Raw genomic sequence first — 18,021 nt, 5'->3', positions numbered from 1 at the left:
CCCACTTTCTTTTTATTATCAGCTAATTAGTGTGGTTAATCAGGCTGATAATGAGCCCGGGCCCCATGCCATTTCAATCTGACACCAGGCCAGGGTTCAGATCCCCGCCAGGCTCACCATGGGCGTCTGAGGTCTTCCTGAAGACGAGTCTCTCCTTGACACGAGAGGAGAATAGAGGGATGGCGAGGGCAACAGCAATGAGTGGCGTTTGTTTTGATGATAGCAGGAGGGCGTAAATCTGCACCTTTATGGCTGCAGGGATGATAAAAACAACAGCTAAAAGAGGTTCAGAAAGCATGTTGCTGGATTATCTGTCTGCAGAGCGTTTTAAGAGCGTGTTTGTCTTATCGCTCTGCAAGCTTTCGAGATTTTTCGGCCCTTTTCCGCTCAGCAGCTGTGGACACTTCACAGAGGGAGGAAGAACTGGATGCTCACTGTAACACATCCTTCTGACCCCTCAGACAGACACATACAACCTACCTCAACCCCTCTTCTCCCTAACATTTCTTTCTTATCACAGTACTGTAATCAAAAACAATCCAGTATTATCACCTCCCATCTGCCTCCTCTCCCTCCCCCCTCCCTGCCTCCCTCCCTCCTTCTCTTGCTCTCACTCTCTCTCTGCTGCCTCACTCGTTCCCTGAGCAGCACACTGAACTGGATAACGTCTCCTTCAACCCGCAGCACAGACTCATTTCTCTACACACCAGCTCTGAGTGGATGCTCAGCAGGGGTGTTTGAGATATTAGCCCGCTGTGGGGGAACGGCTCAGGGACTTCTACCATCCACATACAAAGGTAAGCCTCTGGATCCTTTGGATTAGATTCCTGTTTGCTGTCAAGTACCAAAGTGGAGGCGGTTGAAGTTAAAGCCACGTGAAACTGCAGCCTTTCGGTGTCACTCATGTCAGATTCTCAGCAGTCCCAGGACGGATTTGCAGAAGGGCTTCATAAAGCTCACTGTGGCGTTCGGACATTTCTACATTTTGAGGTTATGATAAACTTGAGGGTGTACAATCAGCGGACGAGAGAATAACACTGACCTGGAGAATGTGTGCAGATTGTTGGCAGCCTGACCTGCTAGTTAATCCTTGTTTTGTTTCGAGCACTAAGTTTAGAGAAGAACAGTACCAGTCAGTGACCACAGCTGCATGTAATCGTAATGTGCTTAAAACTAGGAGACCTTAAAACATTTAGGACAGATTAGTCTCACTTTCAGAGAAAGGATTTTATTTTTGACACACTGAACCTCTGACCTGTTAGATTACAGCACGTCACTGGTATGTTAACACTTTGCTTCTTGCACAATATAATATGCTTACTTATGTACTTCTTAACATTAAAGGTGCTGGGCACATATTCAGTGTTCTGTGTGTTTGCTTGTGACAGCTGTCTCATTCTGCTTGTATTGTGTATATTTATTGTTAAAGCATTGTTTTAATGCTGCCCTCTTCGTCAGACCTCTAGCTGGGTGGACGGACACCTGCAGGGGCCTGAGCCACACTCTGATGGTTGTGTGGAGCTGTGAGGAAGAGACGCACAGTTTCACTCTCGATGCAGCTTCTTGTTCTGTTGCTGGCCGTCTATCTTAGTTGATAGGAATGCAAATACACTCACAGCATTGACTGTTACCTTGTGCTCACAGCACTGAAGCCTAGAAGGTTTCTTTGCCCTGGGTGTTGTCTCTCAGGCTACAAAGGCTGTCTGAACCATCTGGTTGGTGGATCTCTGCAGAACAGCCTGCAAACACTAGACAGATAGACAGATAGATAGATCGATGGATACTGTATAGAATTCACTCATTCCTATGTGTTACCTTTGCTGCTTCCAGTGTAAGCAGTTAAATTTTAAGTCAGCTTTACATTGATCCACCATTTGTCCATCTGTGGTGCTGAACCCAAGATATTTCCTCACATTGCATCTCAGATTTGGTGAGGTTTTGTGTCATGATTATCCACCTCTCACTGCTTCCACTTGTTTTGCTTTAACAATAAGCCTCATTTACTGAAAGGGCATCAGCGCATGCAGTGGGTTTCGCTGTCCCCCCCACATTCAAATGGTAGTTCAACTTTGAATAAAAAGTGACAGCTTTAAAATACAGCTACAAAGCTTCAAAGTTACATAAGTTAATAATAAGGATAATAATGATAAACAAAGTGGTAAAAGCACATGAAAAGATAGGTAAAAGAACAGTTTATTTTTGTTTTTTCAGATAATAAAACTTCATCAGGTAAATATGCAGTAAAGGATGGTGCTAATGAAACAGGACCTGAATTTTGGTGACTAAAACCAAATTTCAGGCTGTGATGTTGTATTTGCTGTCTTAGGTCTTCTTCAACTAAACAAAGTCATGCTTTAGGTACATTAATAATACAGAAGTGCCCAGATCATTTATATCATTTCTAAAACTGCCATTTTATAACAGACATGTGGACCAATATCATCATAATGGTGTAAATAAGAGCTAGAAATGACATTAACATCGACATACTCTGTGCTCTGAATACTGACAGCCAGCTTGATTATTTGATTTGGTTGCAACCACAGTTTCTTTGCAAAAATAGCTGCATACATAACATAATGTGCTAACAAAATGCAAATCTAACACATTTACCAAAGAGTGGTGAGTCTGATTTATTGCTCTGATAAGAAAAATCCTTTTGTAAAAGCCATTTCACCAAGACTTAAAACAGTAAGATACTGATCAATTCAGTCTGTCGTTCTGCTTTACTGAAATGGAAGTGAGTCATATACTTAAAATTCATAGGTTTTGTTATAGATATGATTAGAAATGCATGTTACTAAAGGTATTTAACCAAACTGCTGTATTCCGCCTGTATCCTATCCTGAAAACAGGGAGAAATTATGCAGAAATGCAGCACAGCTATCTGTAAATAACTCTTCCCATCAGACAACAAATCTTGCACTGACGCGGGAGACTGTACATCACAGCATAGATTTCCACGAAGTGAGGCCTGTCTTTAATGCAGTATAACAGGTTTTTGCCTCAGAGACAGTTTCTATGCAGTCTAATGCTGAGAATGTCAGTACAGCTCTAACAAGCCCCTGCCTGCACTTCATCACAGTAGTGCCAGATATGTGCCCATGAGTATTCATCAGGAAGGGCTAATGGGGCACAGCAGTGTGAACCTCTGATTTACAGCCCGTCCCCTGTCAGGCCTAATGATAGGGCAATGGGGCTGGTTATGGAGGAACAGGTGCTGCAGAGTGAATAGATGTGAAGTAATGCCGTTGAAAGCCACGGGTGATTGTCGTTTTGTCCCCTGCACAAATGCTCGTTTGCAATATTGTGTTCACACATACATAATTATTGTGCATAGAAATTCACTCTGTGGACGAAGGCTTATGGCAAGCGGTCTGGTGTGTGTGTGTGTGTGTGTGTGCCTGTGCCTGTGCGTGTGTGTCTGTGTGTGTGAAGGTGGGGTTGAGGCAGATATTTCAAACAATAGTCAGGCAAAGTAAGTGTAATAGTTAATTTACTACTTTCAAACTGTTTCCAGAATAAATGTCACATTCAATACACACCATGACTCTATCCAAGACTATGTTAACAACAGATGGAGCTCGATGATAAAGTGAGAAACAACGTCCTAAATGAAGCTAATGTATTTAAACAGGTGGGCCGAGCCCTGGAGAACCATCATTATTATAGTAGCCTAATCACTTTAACAACCCGAGGTATCATGTGGCATTAGGCCTGGGCCATATGGACTAAATGAAGTGCCAGTGTTACTGGAAGAGCTTCTTGTGCTGTGTCTGAATTTAATGTAGACTTTAGCATCTGTTTCAACTACAGAATGGAAGTAGGACAATAAATCGCAAATACTGAGATTGGCCTACACGGCTACATTTTGGATTGTGGCCCATTCAAATAAAGCGACATGTACTGGTGACCCCTCCCCACAGGCTTTGGTCACAGTGTGGACATGCCATGTGAGCGGCTCAAGCAAACATCTCACCATATTGCTCAGATTGTTTCATCTAAAGGGATTTGAGAGGATTTAAGAGCTTAAAGTATCCAATATTTCACATGACAGAGGCGAAAATTAATGTTGAGTGAGAAAAAGGAAACACTATTTTGTGTCTTAGAAATATTGCTTTAATTTCTCATCCCTTTAATGATCTTGTGACCAAAATCATCGCTGGACTTGTTTTTCGGGGCCCGACCCCCAAGTTGGAAATCAGGGACTAATGGTGTCCTTTGCAAGACGAACTAGCAGCAAAGTAAAGCAAAGCAAGACAAAGCAATGTGTTCCTAAAGGCACATTTCAGCTCTTTGTTTTCTGAAAGTGCAATAAGTCAATAAATCAGAGGGACTGTAGGCCCACTAGCTACTTGGTTTTCATCAAGGCTATTATGATTTTTAAAGGTGATAAAGGAAAGAACGAAAGGCCAATTTTGTGGATTTAACAGGCTGAAAAAATTGCAATGGTAAAGCTGTAAAAAGTCAATGTTTTACGTCACTTTAGAGGAAAATTACACGCTGAGTGACAAACTGCGTTCATGCAACGAGACCAACAGTTTCACAACTCCTATCAGTGAAGTTGTTGTAGGTGTTCAGCAGTTGAAGCTCCCTCACTGCAGGTCAGCTGGCACAGTTTACCGATGGATCACTGCACAGCCCACACACACACACACACACACACACACACACACACACACACACACACACACACACTGGTAGCTCTCTGCCTGGACCATCCCACACTCCAACGGTGTCTTTCCCACAGAGCTGGCAGTCAGGAGGAATATGGGCAAATCCGAAAGCCAAATGGATATCATGGAGAAATCAAGTAAACCTGGAAAGCGTCGTTGGACTGTTGCAGAAATCGGTCTGTGTGTGCTGCTGTTGGTTGTCAGCTGTGCCTTGGCCGGGCTGGTAGTCCTCTACACATCGGTTGTGAAAGGTAATGGCTCTGTCAGGCTCACTGTGGAAAGATCCAGATATTACAGATGGCAGTAATGACAAGCGTCTCCCTGCTCGGTTTTTGTGTGACTGCAAGCTGGCATTGACACAGGGTTTATGCAATATTGATGCACATATGTCATCGGTTAACCTTTTTAGAGATTTTTAAAGGTTAATGTTACTCACCAAAATATGCAAAGTAAGGGTTTTGCCTTATAATACCATATGCACCGCACACACAGGCCTAACCTTTATGGAGGGAACTGCAGCTCCAGGCTCTTTTTTGGAGGTTTTGTTTGGAATGATGATCTTTTGTGGACTTGCAAACACATATTCAACGCTGCATAAGATTTGATTGTATTTTCTCTTGCTTAAATATTACCACTCGATAAAAGCAATTGCAATTATCATTATAATTTAGAATAAAGTGGTCGTGGCTGCATCTAATGTTGTCTATACTCTGTTTCCTCCAACCAATTCAGAGCAATCTAACAGGTCGAGCGTGTCAAGGAGCTCAACAGGTGAGTGTCAGTGGCTGTGAGCTTGTTAACTGAACAGGGGATGCACTGTGGGATACGTGGGCAAGGCATGTGTCATATTGGAGCCTGTACCTCTGATAGTTACTGTAACACTGTAATTCCCTTTACTGCCTGATCAGCAGTGCCACACAAAAGTCAAAGAACAGAGTCACTGCTGACATAGACATTGCCCATCACACACACACACAGACCACACTATGGATCCAGGCTATTTAGAATTAACTCTATATTTCACACAGCATCCTCCCGCACACGCTTTCTCATAAATGTTGATGTTTCCAGGCCAGCTGTTTCGCCTCAACAGCGTGTGCACGACGGCAGACTGTGTTACTGCAGGTGAGGGAGACTGAGTTTTCTTTGCCCTCCTGCTGTTTCATGTCACAAACAAAGTCAACCCCTGGCTTAAAAAGCTGTTTTCTGAGCACATGTGAATCTTCACCGTCCTGCCCCTCTGCCTCTTTTTCCCCTCTCGTCTCTGTGATGCCTTAAAGCCGCTCGGCTCTTGCAGAACATGGATATGTCTGTGAAGCCTTGTGATAATTTCTACCAGTACGCCTGCGGGGGCTGGCTGGAGCAACATGTCATCCCGGAGACGAGCTCCCGTCACAGCGTCTTTGACATTCTGAGGGACAAGCTGGAGATTGTCCTCAAAGGTCAGCTTAATCTTCAGTGGTCAGTGGGCTGCAGCATTCAGAGCTATGTGTGGGCTTCATTCAGAATGTCTGCATGTGTTTTGTTGTTGCAGGTGTTCTGGAGATGGAAAATAAACAGGACAGAGACGCCATCAAGAAGGCCAAGATCCTTTACAGCTCCTGCATGAATGAGAGTAAGGCTTTATTGCAAAGTATTTTACCCCTAAAAGAGGGCAAGACAGCATAAAGCATGTTGGCAAGAACAGTTTGTGTTTGTGGAGCTGCTGATTGTATCAGATGATCTTCCTCAGTCAGAGTTTATGTAGGATTCAAGTCAACTTAAGATTTAAGATCTTTTAAAATCTCATAGAATGCAATTTAATACATGTTTCATGTAGCAGAATTTAACATTTATATCATTTGTAATGATACAACCTCAATTCCTAAAAAGCTGGGACGCCGCGTAAAACATGAATAAAACAGAATGTGATCATTTGCTAATCCTTTCCAACATATATTCAATTAAAAACTGTACAAAGATAATATGTTTAATGTTTTGCCTCATTAACTTCATTGATTTTTTAAAATATCTGCCTATTCTGAATTTGACGCAGCAACACATTTCAAACAAGCTTGGACAACAAAGAGCAACAAAAGACTGGGAAAGTTGTGGAACGCTCCAAAAACACGTGTTTGGAACATTCCACAGTTGTTTCTGTCAACTTCTTTCCAAGATAACCTTCAGTCTCAGCTATGCGTGCTGTCCCTCAGAATAAATAGTAGAGTGACGGTGTTGTTTGTTTGCGCTTTATAAGTTGTGGTATTTCACCTGCAGGCCTCATAGAGCAGCGTGACTCCCAGCCCCTCCTGAAGCTCATTGACAGTATTGGAGGCTGGCCTGTGGCGTCAGACGACTGGAACACCACTACAGGTAGAAAAAACCCCGAACCACATTCTGAATAACAGTTACAGTTTGTTCTGTACCAATGTCCACGTGCAATACATCCACACAAACAAGCTCTCGCATCCCTACTCGAAGACATGTGCTCACGCAGAGCCCGTGTAGCTATATTTACACTCAGTGAATTGCTGAGTACGAGCTTTGTTGGCGGGATCAAGAGGCCGTCCGAGGCTCTTCAGCTGAGCAGTCAGGTGTGGAGTTTGGGAGCGTGATGAGTGGGCAGAGGAGCAGTCCTCACTCAGCACTGTGAAGGATGCTTTAAATAGTCTACTCTGCTCTTCCCCAAGCTCCTGGCTCTTGCCACTTTAATTAAATGTAATCATGGACGGCGGCTCAAGCACAATTAATTGCACATTGATGCATCTGCACACGCAGATTTACACAGAGAGCCCAGTTAAGTGAGCAGCAGAGGCAGAGAGGGAGCTTAATTTTTGCATCCTGCTACATTGAATAGTCCTTCATGGCGAGAGAACTGTGTTTAAATTGTCAGTGTTTTCCTGTTCTTTCAGAGGAAGCGTGGAGCCTTGAGGACACACTGGCAAAGCTAACCGCTCGTTTCCACAAGAAGGTTCTGCTGGACATGTATGTGTGGACGGACGACCGTGACTCTCGTCGCCATGTCATTTATGTAAGATCAATTCTACTGGAGTGCAAATAACAGATTACAGCCATTATACAGTAATTATAGATACAGCTGGTTTTATTCTATATTTCTGTTATTGTCAGCATATCCCATGAAAACATCATTCATTTCTACTGAAGATGTAAATCTTTAAAAACAGGTCAGAAATATATAGTTTCATTTCATAATAGAATAAACAATTTGCTTCTAGTAGTAGTTTTTAGCAAACAAGGGTAAATAGTGTATTTGCTGGGGACTAGTTTCAGCGGTGGATTAAAACACATTTGGTGTGCTTGGATGGTTTTAGGACTGTGTATGTGGGATTGACTCAGTATAAAGTACAGTGCGACAGTGTGGCTCACTGATGTGTTTTGGACAACAGTGGAGGAACCATACTATTTAAAACACACACTGAAATGTAAATATTATAAAAAAAAGATTATGGACATGCAAAAATGCTCAGTTGCAGTGTTTGTATTCTGGTTAGATTGACCAGCCGGGACTTGGAATGCCATCGAGAGATTATTACTTCAATGATGGAAACTACAAAAAGGTGAGGCCTTAAAGGATCAGTTCACCCAGATAATACAAAACTTACCATAATTTTCACACTAACTCTCACTATGTCTGGTCATGCAGGTTGTGTTATACTCTTTATTTGTCAAGTTTTCAGATGTCTTCCTCTTAGATTTCTGAGTCCAGCATAAAAAGTGATACTTGAGAAACTCAGCAGCAGCATCTCTTTACAGTTTCAGCCACAGTTACAGCCTCATTGGATCTACTTTCCACTGAAGAAATAGTCCAAATTAGTTAATTTTCAGAAAACTTTGATGTTGAGTTTTCTGGTGTCACTTCATTTGACTGCTACAAATATAATTCCATTCACCTCCATTGCTCTGACACCTTAATATTGTTGTGGAAACATGATTTATTGCTTGTGACTGTATCTCAGGTTCGCGAGGCCTACCTCCATTTCATGGTTTCTATTGCGAAGATAACCCGAGAGGACAGGAACTTGACTCAGGATGACGACCACGTGTGGGAGGAAATGATGCAAGTGCTGGAGCTGGAGACAGACATCGCCAATGTGAGTGCCAGCCGCAGCAGGAAATGGAATTGTGGGATGAGGGTGAAGGGAAATTAATAATGGCAAGGTGAAAAATGAGTTCCTCCTCTCTGCTTCCACTGAATGAGAGAACAGCCAAGCTTTCAACCTGTTTTTTTCTTTTTCCGCGCCTGTCAAGAGCATGACGAATGAGACTCTGCTGATGAAAGGAGAGCAGTATGTGAAAAGATAAACAAGCATCACTTTATAGAAGGTTCTTTTCTTGCTGGACAGGCCACATCACCAGCAGAGGAGCGCCAAGATGTCACTGTTCTCTACAATAAGATGACACTCGGAGAGCTGCAGAGCACATTCAGCCTGAATGTAAGCGTGACTTTGCTTCTTTCTTATGTGTTACACAAAGTGCAAACAGGTCACTGGTTCACATAACTACAGTTTCTTTCTCCACAGCCTGAGTGGAGAAACTGAATGAGGATTGTTCTGCTGTTGAGGTGCCTTAGGGCAGACAAGGCATTTATTAAGGAAGGCCCATTGTTTCGAGCACATTTATACTACGGCCATAGAAAACACTAATTTCCGATTACCTGGCATGTGTTCATTAAAGAGATGATTCAACATTTTGGAAAACGTATCTGCTTTCTTGCTAATAAGAAGATTGCTACAACTTATTTCTGTGCGATAAATACAAAGCTAACAATACTGGAATATATTTATATTATATATCATATCAGACTTTGAGATCATAAGACCGTAGTTGTTTTCCCAGTGCACAGCCTTTATTAAGACAGACACAGGCATTCAATGTTAAAATATTAGAAAGTATGAACTAAAAAACTAGAAAATTGAATCAGAGATCCAGTGAATCCATTTATTTAGGAAGCAAATATCAACAAAATAAAAAATAAAACATATTTAGATTCTATTCCATGGCCCAAATATACAGAAGGAGATCCTTACCTATCTTGAACTTGAATCTACAGAGATTTAATTTTGCTACACTGGCTATATTTAACCATAGGGTATTTTAACCACATTCAGTAAAATGAAACATGTTCAGGATTTATCTCCTGCCTTTTGTTTTCCAGGGTTTCAACTGGACACGGTTTATTCAAGGTGTGCTGTCCAGTGTGTCCATTGAGGTCCAGCTTGAAGAGGAGGTGGTGGTGTACAGCTCTCCCTACCTTGAGAAGATGAACGACGTTCTCTCCAGACACAATGTCAGGTCAGTCTAGGAGCGTTGTGCGAACGAAAATATGCACATTTCAGCAGGAGAATTTAACAAAAACACAATGCACGTTTGCAGGACTATTCAGAACTACCTCACCTGGCAGCTCATCGCTGACAGAGTCAACAGCTTGAGCCGCCGTTTCAAAGACGCCAGAGCCCGTTACAGGAAGGTGCGTAGAGCATGGCGTGACAGAACAGCACATATTAACAAGAGCTTGTTCAAAAATTGAAAAAGTACAATGTGTACGTCTGTCTGTGTGTGGTCAGACTCTGTATGGCACCACTGTGGGGGACGCTTGGTGGCGAGAATGTGTCCGTTACGTCCAGAGCAGCATGGAGAACGCAGTCGGAGCTCTGTATGTGCGTGAGACCTTTGCTGGAGAAAGCAAACAAATGGTAGGTCCTTTAGGTCTATAAAGCCCCCAGGACAGAAATATTCATGCTTAAAACAAAAACAATAAAACAACACAAAACATGCATCACAAAGAGCCACGAAATGCATTTCACACCCAACTGTTAAATATTATGGCGGTCATATCGTTGCATTTGTGATTATTCCAAATTCCTTTTCCTCATATGTGTACTTTGGGTACAAAGTGTATTCATTATGTGCCGTGAACAAAATGTATGTCATGCACAAAATGTGTTTATCGTGTGTGTACCCTGTTCCCAGGTCAGTGACCTCATCAGTAAGATCCAGAAAGCGTATGTGGAGACACTGGAGGAGTTAAGCTGGATGGACGCTCCCTCAAAGGAGAAGGCAAGAGAGAAGGTAAAGTGCAAGTGGCCGAGCTGAGGAAACAAGTGTGTCTCTTCTCTGCATGTTAGGTGTCATCGCACTGACTGTTCCGCTTCTCCTGTAGGCCATGGCAATCAAGGAGCATATCGGCTACCCAGATCATATTCTGCAGGAAAGCAACCAGAAGCTCGACCAGGAGTACGCTCACGTAAGCGACAACTGTTTTTGTAAACTGTAAATGCCACATGCACATATCACCAACCTCTAATTTGTCCTGATTCTCTTTCCAGCTTAATTTTAGTGAAGAACACTACTTTGAGAACATCCTGGAGAACCTCAAATCTGAAGCACACAAGAGTCTGAAGAAGCTCAGAGAACCAGTTGACCCAGACCTGTAAGCTGTATGATAAATCTGTTACTACACCCCCCGATTCCCCCAAAAATTCAGGACGCTGCGTAAAACGTAAACATGCAAACAAACTGACGACCGACAGCAGTTTTGCAAAGTGTTCCCACAACCAAGTGTTGTAACATCCTTCATACAATCATGTGTTCACAAAGTGGTGAACCTCGCTCCATTTCTGCTTGTGAACGACTGAGCCTTTCCAGGATGCTCCTTTCATACCCAATCATGATACTATCACCTGTTACCATTCAACCTGTTTAGCTGTGGAATGTTCCAAACAGGCGTTTTTGGAGCGTTCCACAACTTTCCCAGTCTTCTGTTACTCTTGTTTGAAACGTGATGCTGCATCAAATTCAGAATAAGCAGATATTTGCAAAAATCAATTAAGTTGATGAGGTCAAACATTTAATATATTGTCTTTGTACTGTGTTTAATTGAGTATATGTAAAAGGATTAGTAAATTATTGCAGTTTATTTATGTTTTACACAGCGTCCCAACTATTTTGGCATTGGAGTTGTACAGTACAAGCTTTCTCTGTTTTAAAACACAAGCTTATGTACAAGGTGGTGCATGAGATAAAGCATTATTAAGGGGGACAACACAAACCTGTCCTTTAGATGGTTATTACTCAAAAAACAGTCCCTCTGTTTCTAAGGGGATGAACATGCAGTGTTGAATGTCCTTTTGCAAATTTAGAGACAAGGGACAGATGCTCTGGGTCCTCATCCAGTAATGATGCAGAAGTGTGCAGAAGCTCTGCCCATTGATTTTGCAGCATGGTAGCTTTCTTTTATGAGTCATAAACCTTCCACCAATCACTCCTCAGGTGGATCATCGGCGCTGCTGTGGTGAATGCATTCTACTCACCCAACAGAAACCAGATAGGTAAGAGCTTTATGAGAATCAACAAGACTACCAGGAGCCTCTGTGACAAATGAGTGTTTTTTTTTTTAATACAGTAAACACATCCACTCCTGGTTAAATCCTTTTTACTGACTGTGTTTCCACTGCTGTGGTTTGTCTGTCCAGTGTTTCCAGCTGGTATCCTGCAGCCGCCATTCTTCAGTAAACAGCAGCACCAGGCCCTTAACTTCGGCGGAATAGGAATGGTTATCGGACATGAGATCACGCATGGATTTGATGACAATGGTGAGACACGAGTGATTCATTCTGGATACTTTGGGAGGCACAAACTGATAAACGCAGCTCAGTTTGCTGTTGACCGTGACAGGTTACGTGCATCATGTTTGGTAAACAGTACTTTACTTAATGCATCATGTTTCCTTGCAGGGCGTAATTTTGACAAGGATGGTAATATGCTGAACTGGTGGAGTAATTACTCTGCCGAGCATTTTAAAGAGCAGTCACAGTGCATGGTGCAACAATATGGCAACTTCAACTGGAAGCTAGCAGGCGGACAGAACGTAAGCACCCAGCGGCACGTGCTGCATGAAATGAGATGTTTTGTCTTGGCTGGAATCCCTGACAATGTAAACCAAATATTAAGTGACCACCGGAATGAGTGTTTTCACGTTGGTGTGTGTTCATAGTTTTGTCTGTGTGACTGCAGGTCAGTGGAATCAGCACTTTGGGGGAGAACATTGCAGACAACGGAGGGGTTCGTCAAGCATACAAGGTTGGATGTTAGCTGCGAAAGTACAAAAACATATGTTGCTATTTTAGCAGCAGTGACGACCGTGATGCTTATAATAAACTCTCTGCACATTTGAAATCTGCTTTTAAGCGAGTGTGTGTGTGTGTTTACAGGCTTATCTGAAGTGGGTGGAGATGGAGGGTGAGGAGCCTCGTCTCCCTGGTCTAGACATGGATCACAGGCAACTTTTCTTTCTTAACTTTGCCCAAGTAAGTAAGACTAACGAGGGAACGTGTCCTTTCTGAACGTTTCATATCAGCAGACAATGATTTCTCCATCTGGAGTCGAGAGCCAGAGCTCAGGAGGTGCATTTTTCAGGAGATGTTTGGTGCTGAGAAAAAAACACTGGGACAAAGGCAGAGGGTCAGGGGGTGAGACACTGAAGCAACACCAGAGCAAATGAGTGTGCGGCTAAGCACAGAGGGGATGAGAGAATCTGCCAAAGTAAAGAGCTCGGTCAGGATCTCGGTGCGAGGGAATGAAAAGCATTAGCCATTTTTACAACAACAGCCATTATGAAAGCCACAAACGCCCTCCGCTGAGATGGGGAATTCTACAAGCACATGAGACCATGAGACGGGTGATCAGATGAGAAAGAGTCGGGACAGGGGAGTTGGGGATGGGTGTGGCCTCCAGCACATTACATTCAGCGTCAACGAACAGTAAAACATGCGAAAGTCAATTATTTTTGTTCATTTAGTCAAGTGTCCATCATTAGGAAAAAGAAACACAGGTCTGTATGCTATGCAACAGCGTGTAAATCAATATCCACCACATAAGTTAATTAATTCTATTCATATCACACCTCACTGCCTGCAGTGCTACTCCACATGGCTAAAAAACATGTACAGCCATAATTCATGTCGGCAATGGACCAGAGCCAGAGCAGTGCCCATCTACACCAAAAGAACAAGTCACAACTATCCGTATCTAATGTTTTATTTGGATCGCACCAATCAAAACTCAGGGCAGCTTTTGGGATTCGAGACAGCTGCTCATATAATTCAGGACTGTCCTGAATGTTTCAGGATGTCTGGTCACTCTACACGTTGGCAAAATAACCTGGACCAAACTTGTACGTATAAAAGCTGAGAATTAGAGTAATTACTACATGCAAAGCTATCTTTGAGGTGAAATACTAGTAAGTTGTGGTTTCTACATTTTGGTTTTAATGTTAACAGTCTGCACAGACCTTATTTTAAGTCCTAATGGCTGCTTTGAAAACTAGAATACTGTCTGCTCATGCTATCTTTTTTTTTTTTTTTTTCCAGGTGTGGTGCGGTGCTTATCGGCCTGAGTATGCCAGCCAGTCCATCAAGACTGACTCACACAGTCCCTTAGAATACAGGTAAAGAAGAAAAAAAACTTTCATGTGCTCAGATATATGCACCAGGACCAGTAAGAATGTTTTGATATTTGTGGCGTGGAATCTACTGATGTAAATACATTTTTGAACGAACTTCTCAGTGAAAATCATTAAAACGCTACATCAAAAAAAAGAAAGGAAAAACAAGTTTCAAAATATAATCCATATTGATAGATGTGTTCCTAACACATTTAAGAAAGATTCAGGTCATCAGTACATTTGCTTTGTTACACCCAGCTAACCCCATGTATTTAATTTAACTTAGAGTCGAAGTTAATGTTTTTATATTAAGATCGGATCACATGACTACTTCTACGTGAAAAGCATCACTTGTGACGAAACCACAGAGAATTATCACCCGATTCTGCTGTTTGCCTCAGCTTTAGCAAGCGTTTTAGCATCTTTCAGCTCATTATTTTGGTTTTATGTTCTCCGCAAATTTACTGTTTTGGTTCAGTCTCACTGTTCTTTTGTCTTTGTTTTTGGGCACATCAGGAAGCTGTTTTGAGCAAAAAAAAAAAAAAGCTCCAAAGGTAACAGTATGCACAGCCTGCCCACGTTGTCTCACTACATTTAAAGATTCACCACAGTGTGAACTTAAACATAACCCTCCTACCGGAAAACATTATTCTGTTAAAGTATTGGAATCAGTGCGGCTCCCTTCACTGGTCCAAATAGGAGGACTTCGGAGCTGGACTCACACTTAGCAGTACTCCTCTGAGATTTATAACACACTTAAGTTGTCATTACTGTGATAGTGTTTTGTTCTTCTTTTGTCTTTAGGGTCCTTGGCTCACTCCAGAATTTCGAAGCGTTCTCAGAGGCTTTCCAGTGCCAGAAAGGCAGTCCAATGAACCCCGAGCTCAAGTGTCGCGTCTGGTAGAAAGCTATCCCCTTGAGATATTAATGTCTTGACATGGGCAACTCAAATCAAAAGAACAAGTTGTACTTCTTGAACCCACAGAGACATCCCGCTTTTTCCTATTTATTTGGGACAGAGGGATGACACAGATATTTGCAGATGTATTCAAAATGGAAGACATCCCGGACTACACACCCCAGTTTCAAACCTCGCACACGTATATACTACAAAAAAGAAACTCGCTCGAGTGTCCTCTGAAGTTTGAAGTGTTGTTTCTGGATGAGATGGTCACTTGTTCTTTTTTTTGCTGTGTCCCACGGCAGATTTACGAGTGGGTACATGAATAAAAAGGCTTCGTAGAAAACTAACACCTTGTGAAAAGGTGAAAGCTTGTGCGGCTGGCTGTAAGCGCTTCACCAGCCTTTTCTTGAATTAATCCTTAAAAAATATCTTGTGCAGATCTTTGTGATTTATCCAGTTATCATCTGGCACTGAGTTGCCTCGGTGTCTTTCCTCTGATGTATTGTTTTCAAGACATTGCGCCGCTTCAGAAGCGACAACAGTGAACAAATCTGAGTCTGAGCGAAGAGCACCAAGCAAATGAAAGCTTGGGGCTTTGCTGAAGTAAAGCTACAGTAGTATTAGTCACACTCCGAGAGTTTGGTCATTCACTGTTACATGAAACAAATTATCTAAAGACTTTAAGACTGTTAAATCTTTGCAGCTTTAACCTTAAATTAACACTCTGAGAGAGCTGCTGCTTTCAACATTTTTACACTTACAGAGTGGATAAATATTTAACATTTACAAAGTTATTTAGTTTTTTTTTGCTTTTTGGAAGTTACTTTATCACACTCTGCTGATGATTGTTGCTCAGTACTCACTGCAGAAATGTATATGTATGTCATGACAGTTTGCTGTAAGGAACCGTATTCCAGATGTTTTGAAAAATATCGCTGGCCTACTACTTTTAGCTAGTGAGGAACAGCTGTCGGAGAGTGATGTGATAATGATGAAAAAAAAATGAAGTCTATCACTTTATTGCATTGTTTGTGACTGCCGAGTTTAGGAACAGGTTTGGATATACACGCGGTTGCTAATCACAGCTGTGTTGAGTGCTTGAAGCTCGCTCCCTCTCACACTTTCCACCTTTCACATGATCTCTAGAGGCTCCCGAGTGTTCATACAGGGCTTTGTAGATGCATTTATTCAAAATTCTAGCATCTGCTTGTTTGATATCTGTTTACAATTAACTCGACATGCAGATTGATTTGTAGAAGCTTTTCCCTTCACTGCATGATCTGCTGAGAGGAGGCGTGAACACACAAGACTTCGCCTCAAGGCATAGCCAATTACATGCTAAAGGGGGGGGGGGGACCCCCTCAGATGCACTCACACATGGACAAGCAGCAGATGGAGTGGCTTGATCCCTGATCTCGCATTGATCAGCACCGTGTAAGATGAAAGGATGAAGTGCGGTGTGCTGAAGCGCGGTGGCCGCCGTAGCCGAACCGCTGAAGAGTGGAGCTCGTCATTAAAGAGATGGCCAGGGCAGGACTGTTATTTTCTACTTTTATTAACAAGTAATGACAGGAGAATCAAAGCAGAGCAGAGCTCACAAGAGAGAATGGAGGCAGCGGCTGCAGGTTGTTTTCTGTGCTTTCGAACACAGCAGAAAACACACACACACACAGCTGGATTTGAATGTTTGCTCGTCATTGGCCACATTCAGGATGCCTTGGTAAACCGAACACGACTTTTTATTGAACTGAATGTGCATATTGAAGCTTTACACTCTCAGTCTGTCTCTCAGTCTTCACATACTGGCAAATACTGTTGTGTTTAGCGAGGGGAGGATACGTTAACGAAAGACTGTTTTACCCAGAATGCAAGTGCTGATAGTTAAACATTTTGAGAAATACACACTTATTTGCTTTTTCTGGTGGAGAGTTAGATGGAAAAATTGATACCACGCTCATGTTTCTGTGTTAGATGTAACTATAACCAACAGCTGGTTAGCTTAGCTTAGCATTAAGACTGGAAACGGGGGGAAACAGCAAGTCTGGCTCGGCCCAACAGTGACAAAATGTGCCTTTTAGCACCTTTAACCAAGGGATTATATACTGAACTAAATCTTGGTGGGGACCAGGAACTCATACTTACTTTTGTGCAGATTAATCCGATAAAGCCAGGCTAACTGTTTCCCCCTTTTTTCAGTCTTTGTGCTAAACTAAGCTAAGCTAAGCTAACAACCGTTTACTGTAGCTTTGCATTTAACAGACAAGCAGGAGAGCGGTATCACTCTTCTCATCTCGCTCTTCCCCAGAAAGCAAAGAAGCATATTTCCCCAACTGTCAAACTATTCCTTTAACCAACAAGGCACATTTATCACGTCTGGTTCAGAGAAAAGCTGGAGGATGAATCATGAGCTATGGTGCAACGTGGGGCTGATGTCTGAAGGGCAGCTTAGACTCTTGTGTATTTTGTCTGGTTTTCCTCAAAGTGAGTGAAACAGTTGAACACTGTTGACTGAACACAAAGGATATATAATATACAATGTGTTATTGTAGATACTCGATGTTCTATACTGCAGTATTTACATATAAAGGATTTCCATCAGGTAAGAAAGAGAGCGTACATTTCTTACCTTAGTTCTAGCTTCACATTTACTTACATGGTGAAATTGTGTCGTTTTGAAATTACCAGCCAAGTACAAATACATTTTTGTTATATATGAACATGTTTCATGTGTATACCAATCAGAGGAGTTTATTTATCTACATGAATATTTATGAAATACATTGTTGCTTGACAAGAACAAAGACGTTAAAGATGTTTATGAATGTTCCTGCTGCTATGTAATTATCTAGATTGCCATTAAAGTGACTGTCTCAACTCATAGGATCTCAAGTCTCTTCTTTATGTGTAAGTGTGTCATTTTAATTTTATATATTTACATCAAAACCTGACAGAATCATGCAGGACTCATTCTCATCCATGCAGAGGCAAAAAGTGCATCT

At 42.1% G+C, this 18,021-nt stretch overlaps 1 protein-coding gene across 1 annotated transcript; it reads left to right on the top strand.

Moving 5' to 3' along the window:
- Positions 1 to 658: 658 nt before the first annotated feature.
- Positions 659 to 17,894, top strand: mmel1 (membrane metallo-endopeptidase-like 1). The gene is made up of 24 exons (XM_041950957.1): positions 659 to 797; positions 4,751 to 4,927; positions 5,409 to 5,447; positions 5,748 to 5,801; positions 5,957 to 6,118; positions 6,211 to 6,291; positions 6,933 to 7,028; positions 7,568 to 7,686; positions 8,168 to 8,233; positions 8,633 to 8,767; positions 9,020 to 9,109; positions 9,832 to 9,968; positions 10,050 to 10,143; positions 10,241 to 10,369; positions 10,647 to 10,745; positions 10,837 to 10,920; positions 11,003 to 11,106; positions 11,946 to 12,004; positions 12,149 to 12,268; positions 12,410 to 12,543; positions 12,690 to 12,755; positions 12,887 to 12,982; positions 14,045 to 14,121; positions 14,923 to 17,894. The coding sequence occupies exons 2-24, from the start codon at positions 4,771 to 4,773 to the stop codon at positions 15,020 to 15,022; spliced, it is 2,298 nt and encodes a 765-aa protein (XP_041806891.1). The 5' UTR covers positions 659 to 797; positions 4,751 to 4,770; the 3' UTR covers positions 15,023 to 17,894.
- The last annotated feature ends 127 nt before the right edge of the window (positions 17,895 to 18,021 follow it).

This window comes from Chelmon rostratus, chromosome 2 (genome assembly GCF_017976325.1).
Source record: "Chelmon rostratus isolate fCheRos1 chromosome 2, fCheRos1.pri, whole genome shotgun sequence".
Taxonomy (NCBI): Eukaryota; Metazoa; Chordata; class Actinopteri; order Chaetodontiformes; family Chaetodontidae; genus Chelmon; species Chelmon rostratus.
Note: the sequence above shows the minus strand (reverse complement) of the source record. Positions and strands in the feature narration are given on the sequence as shown.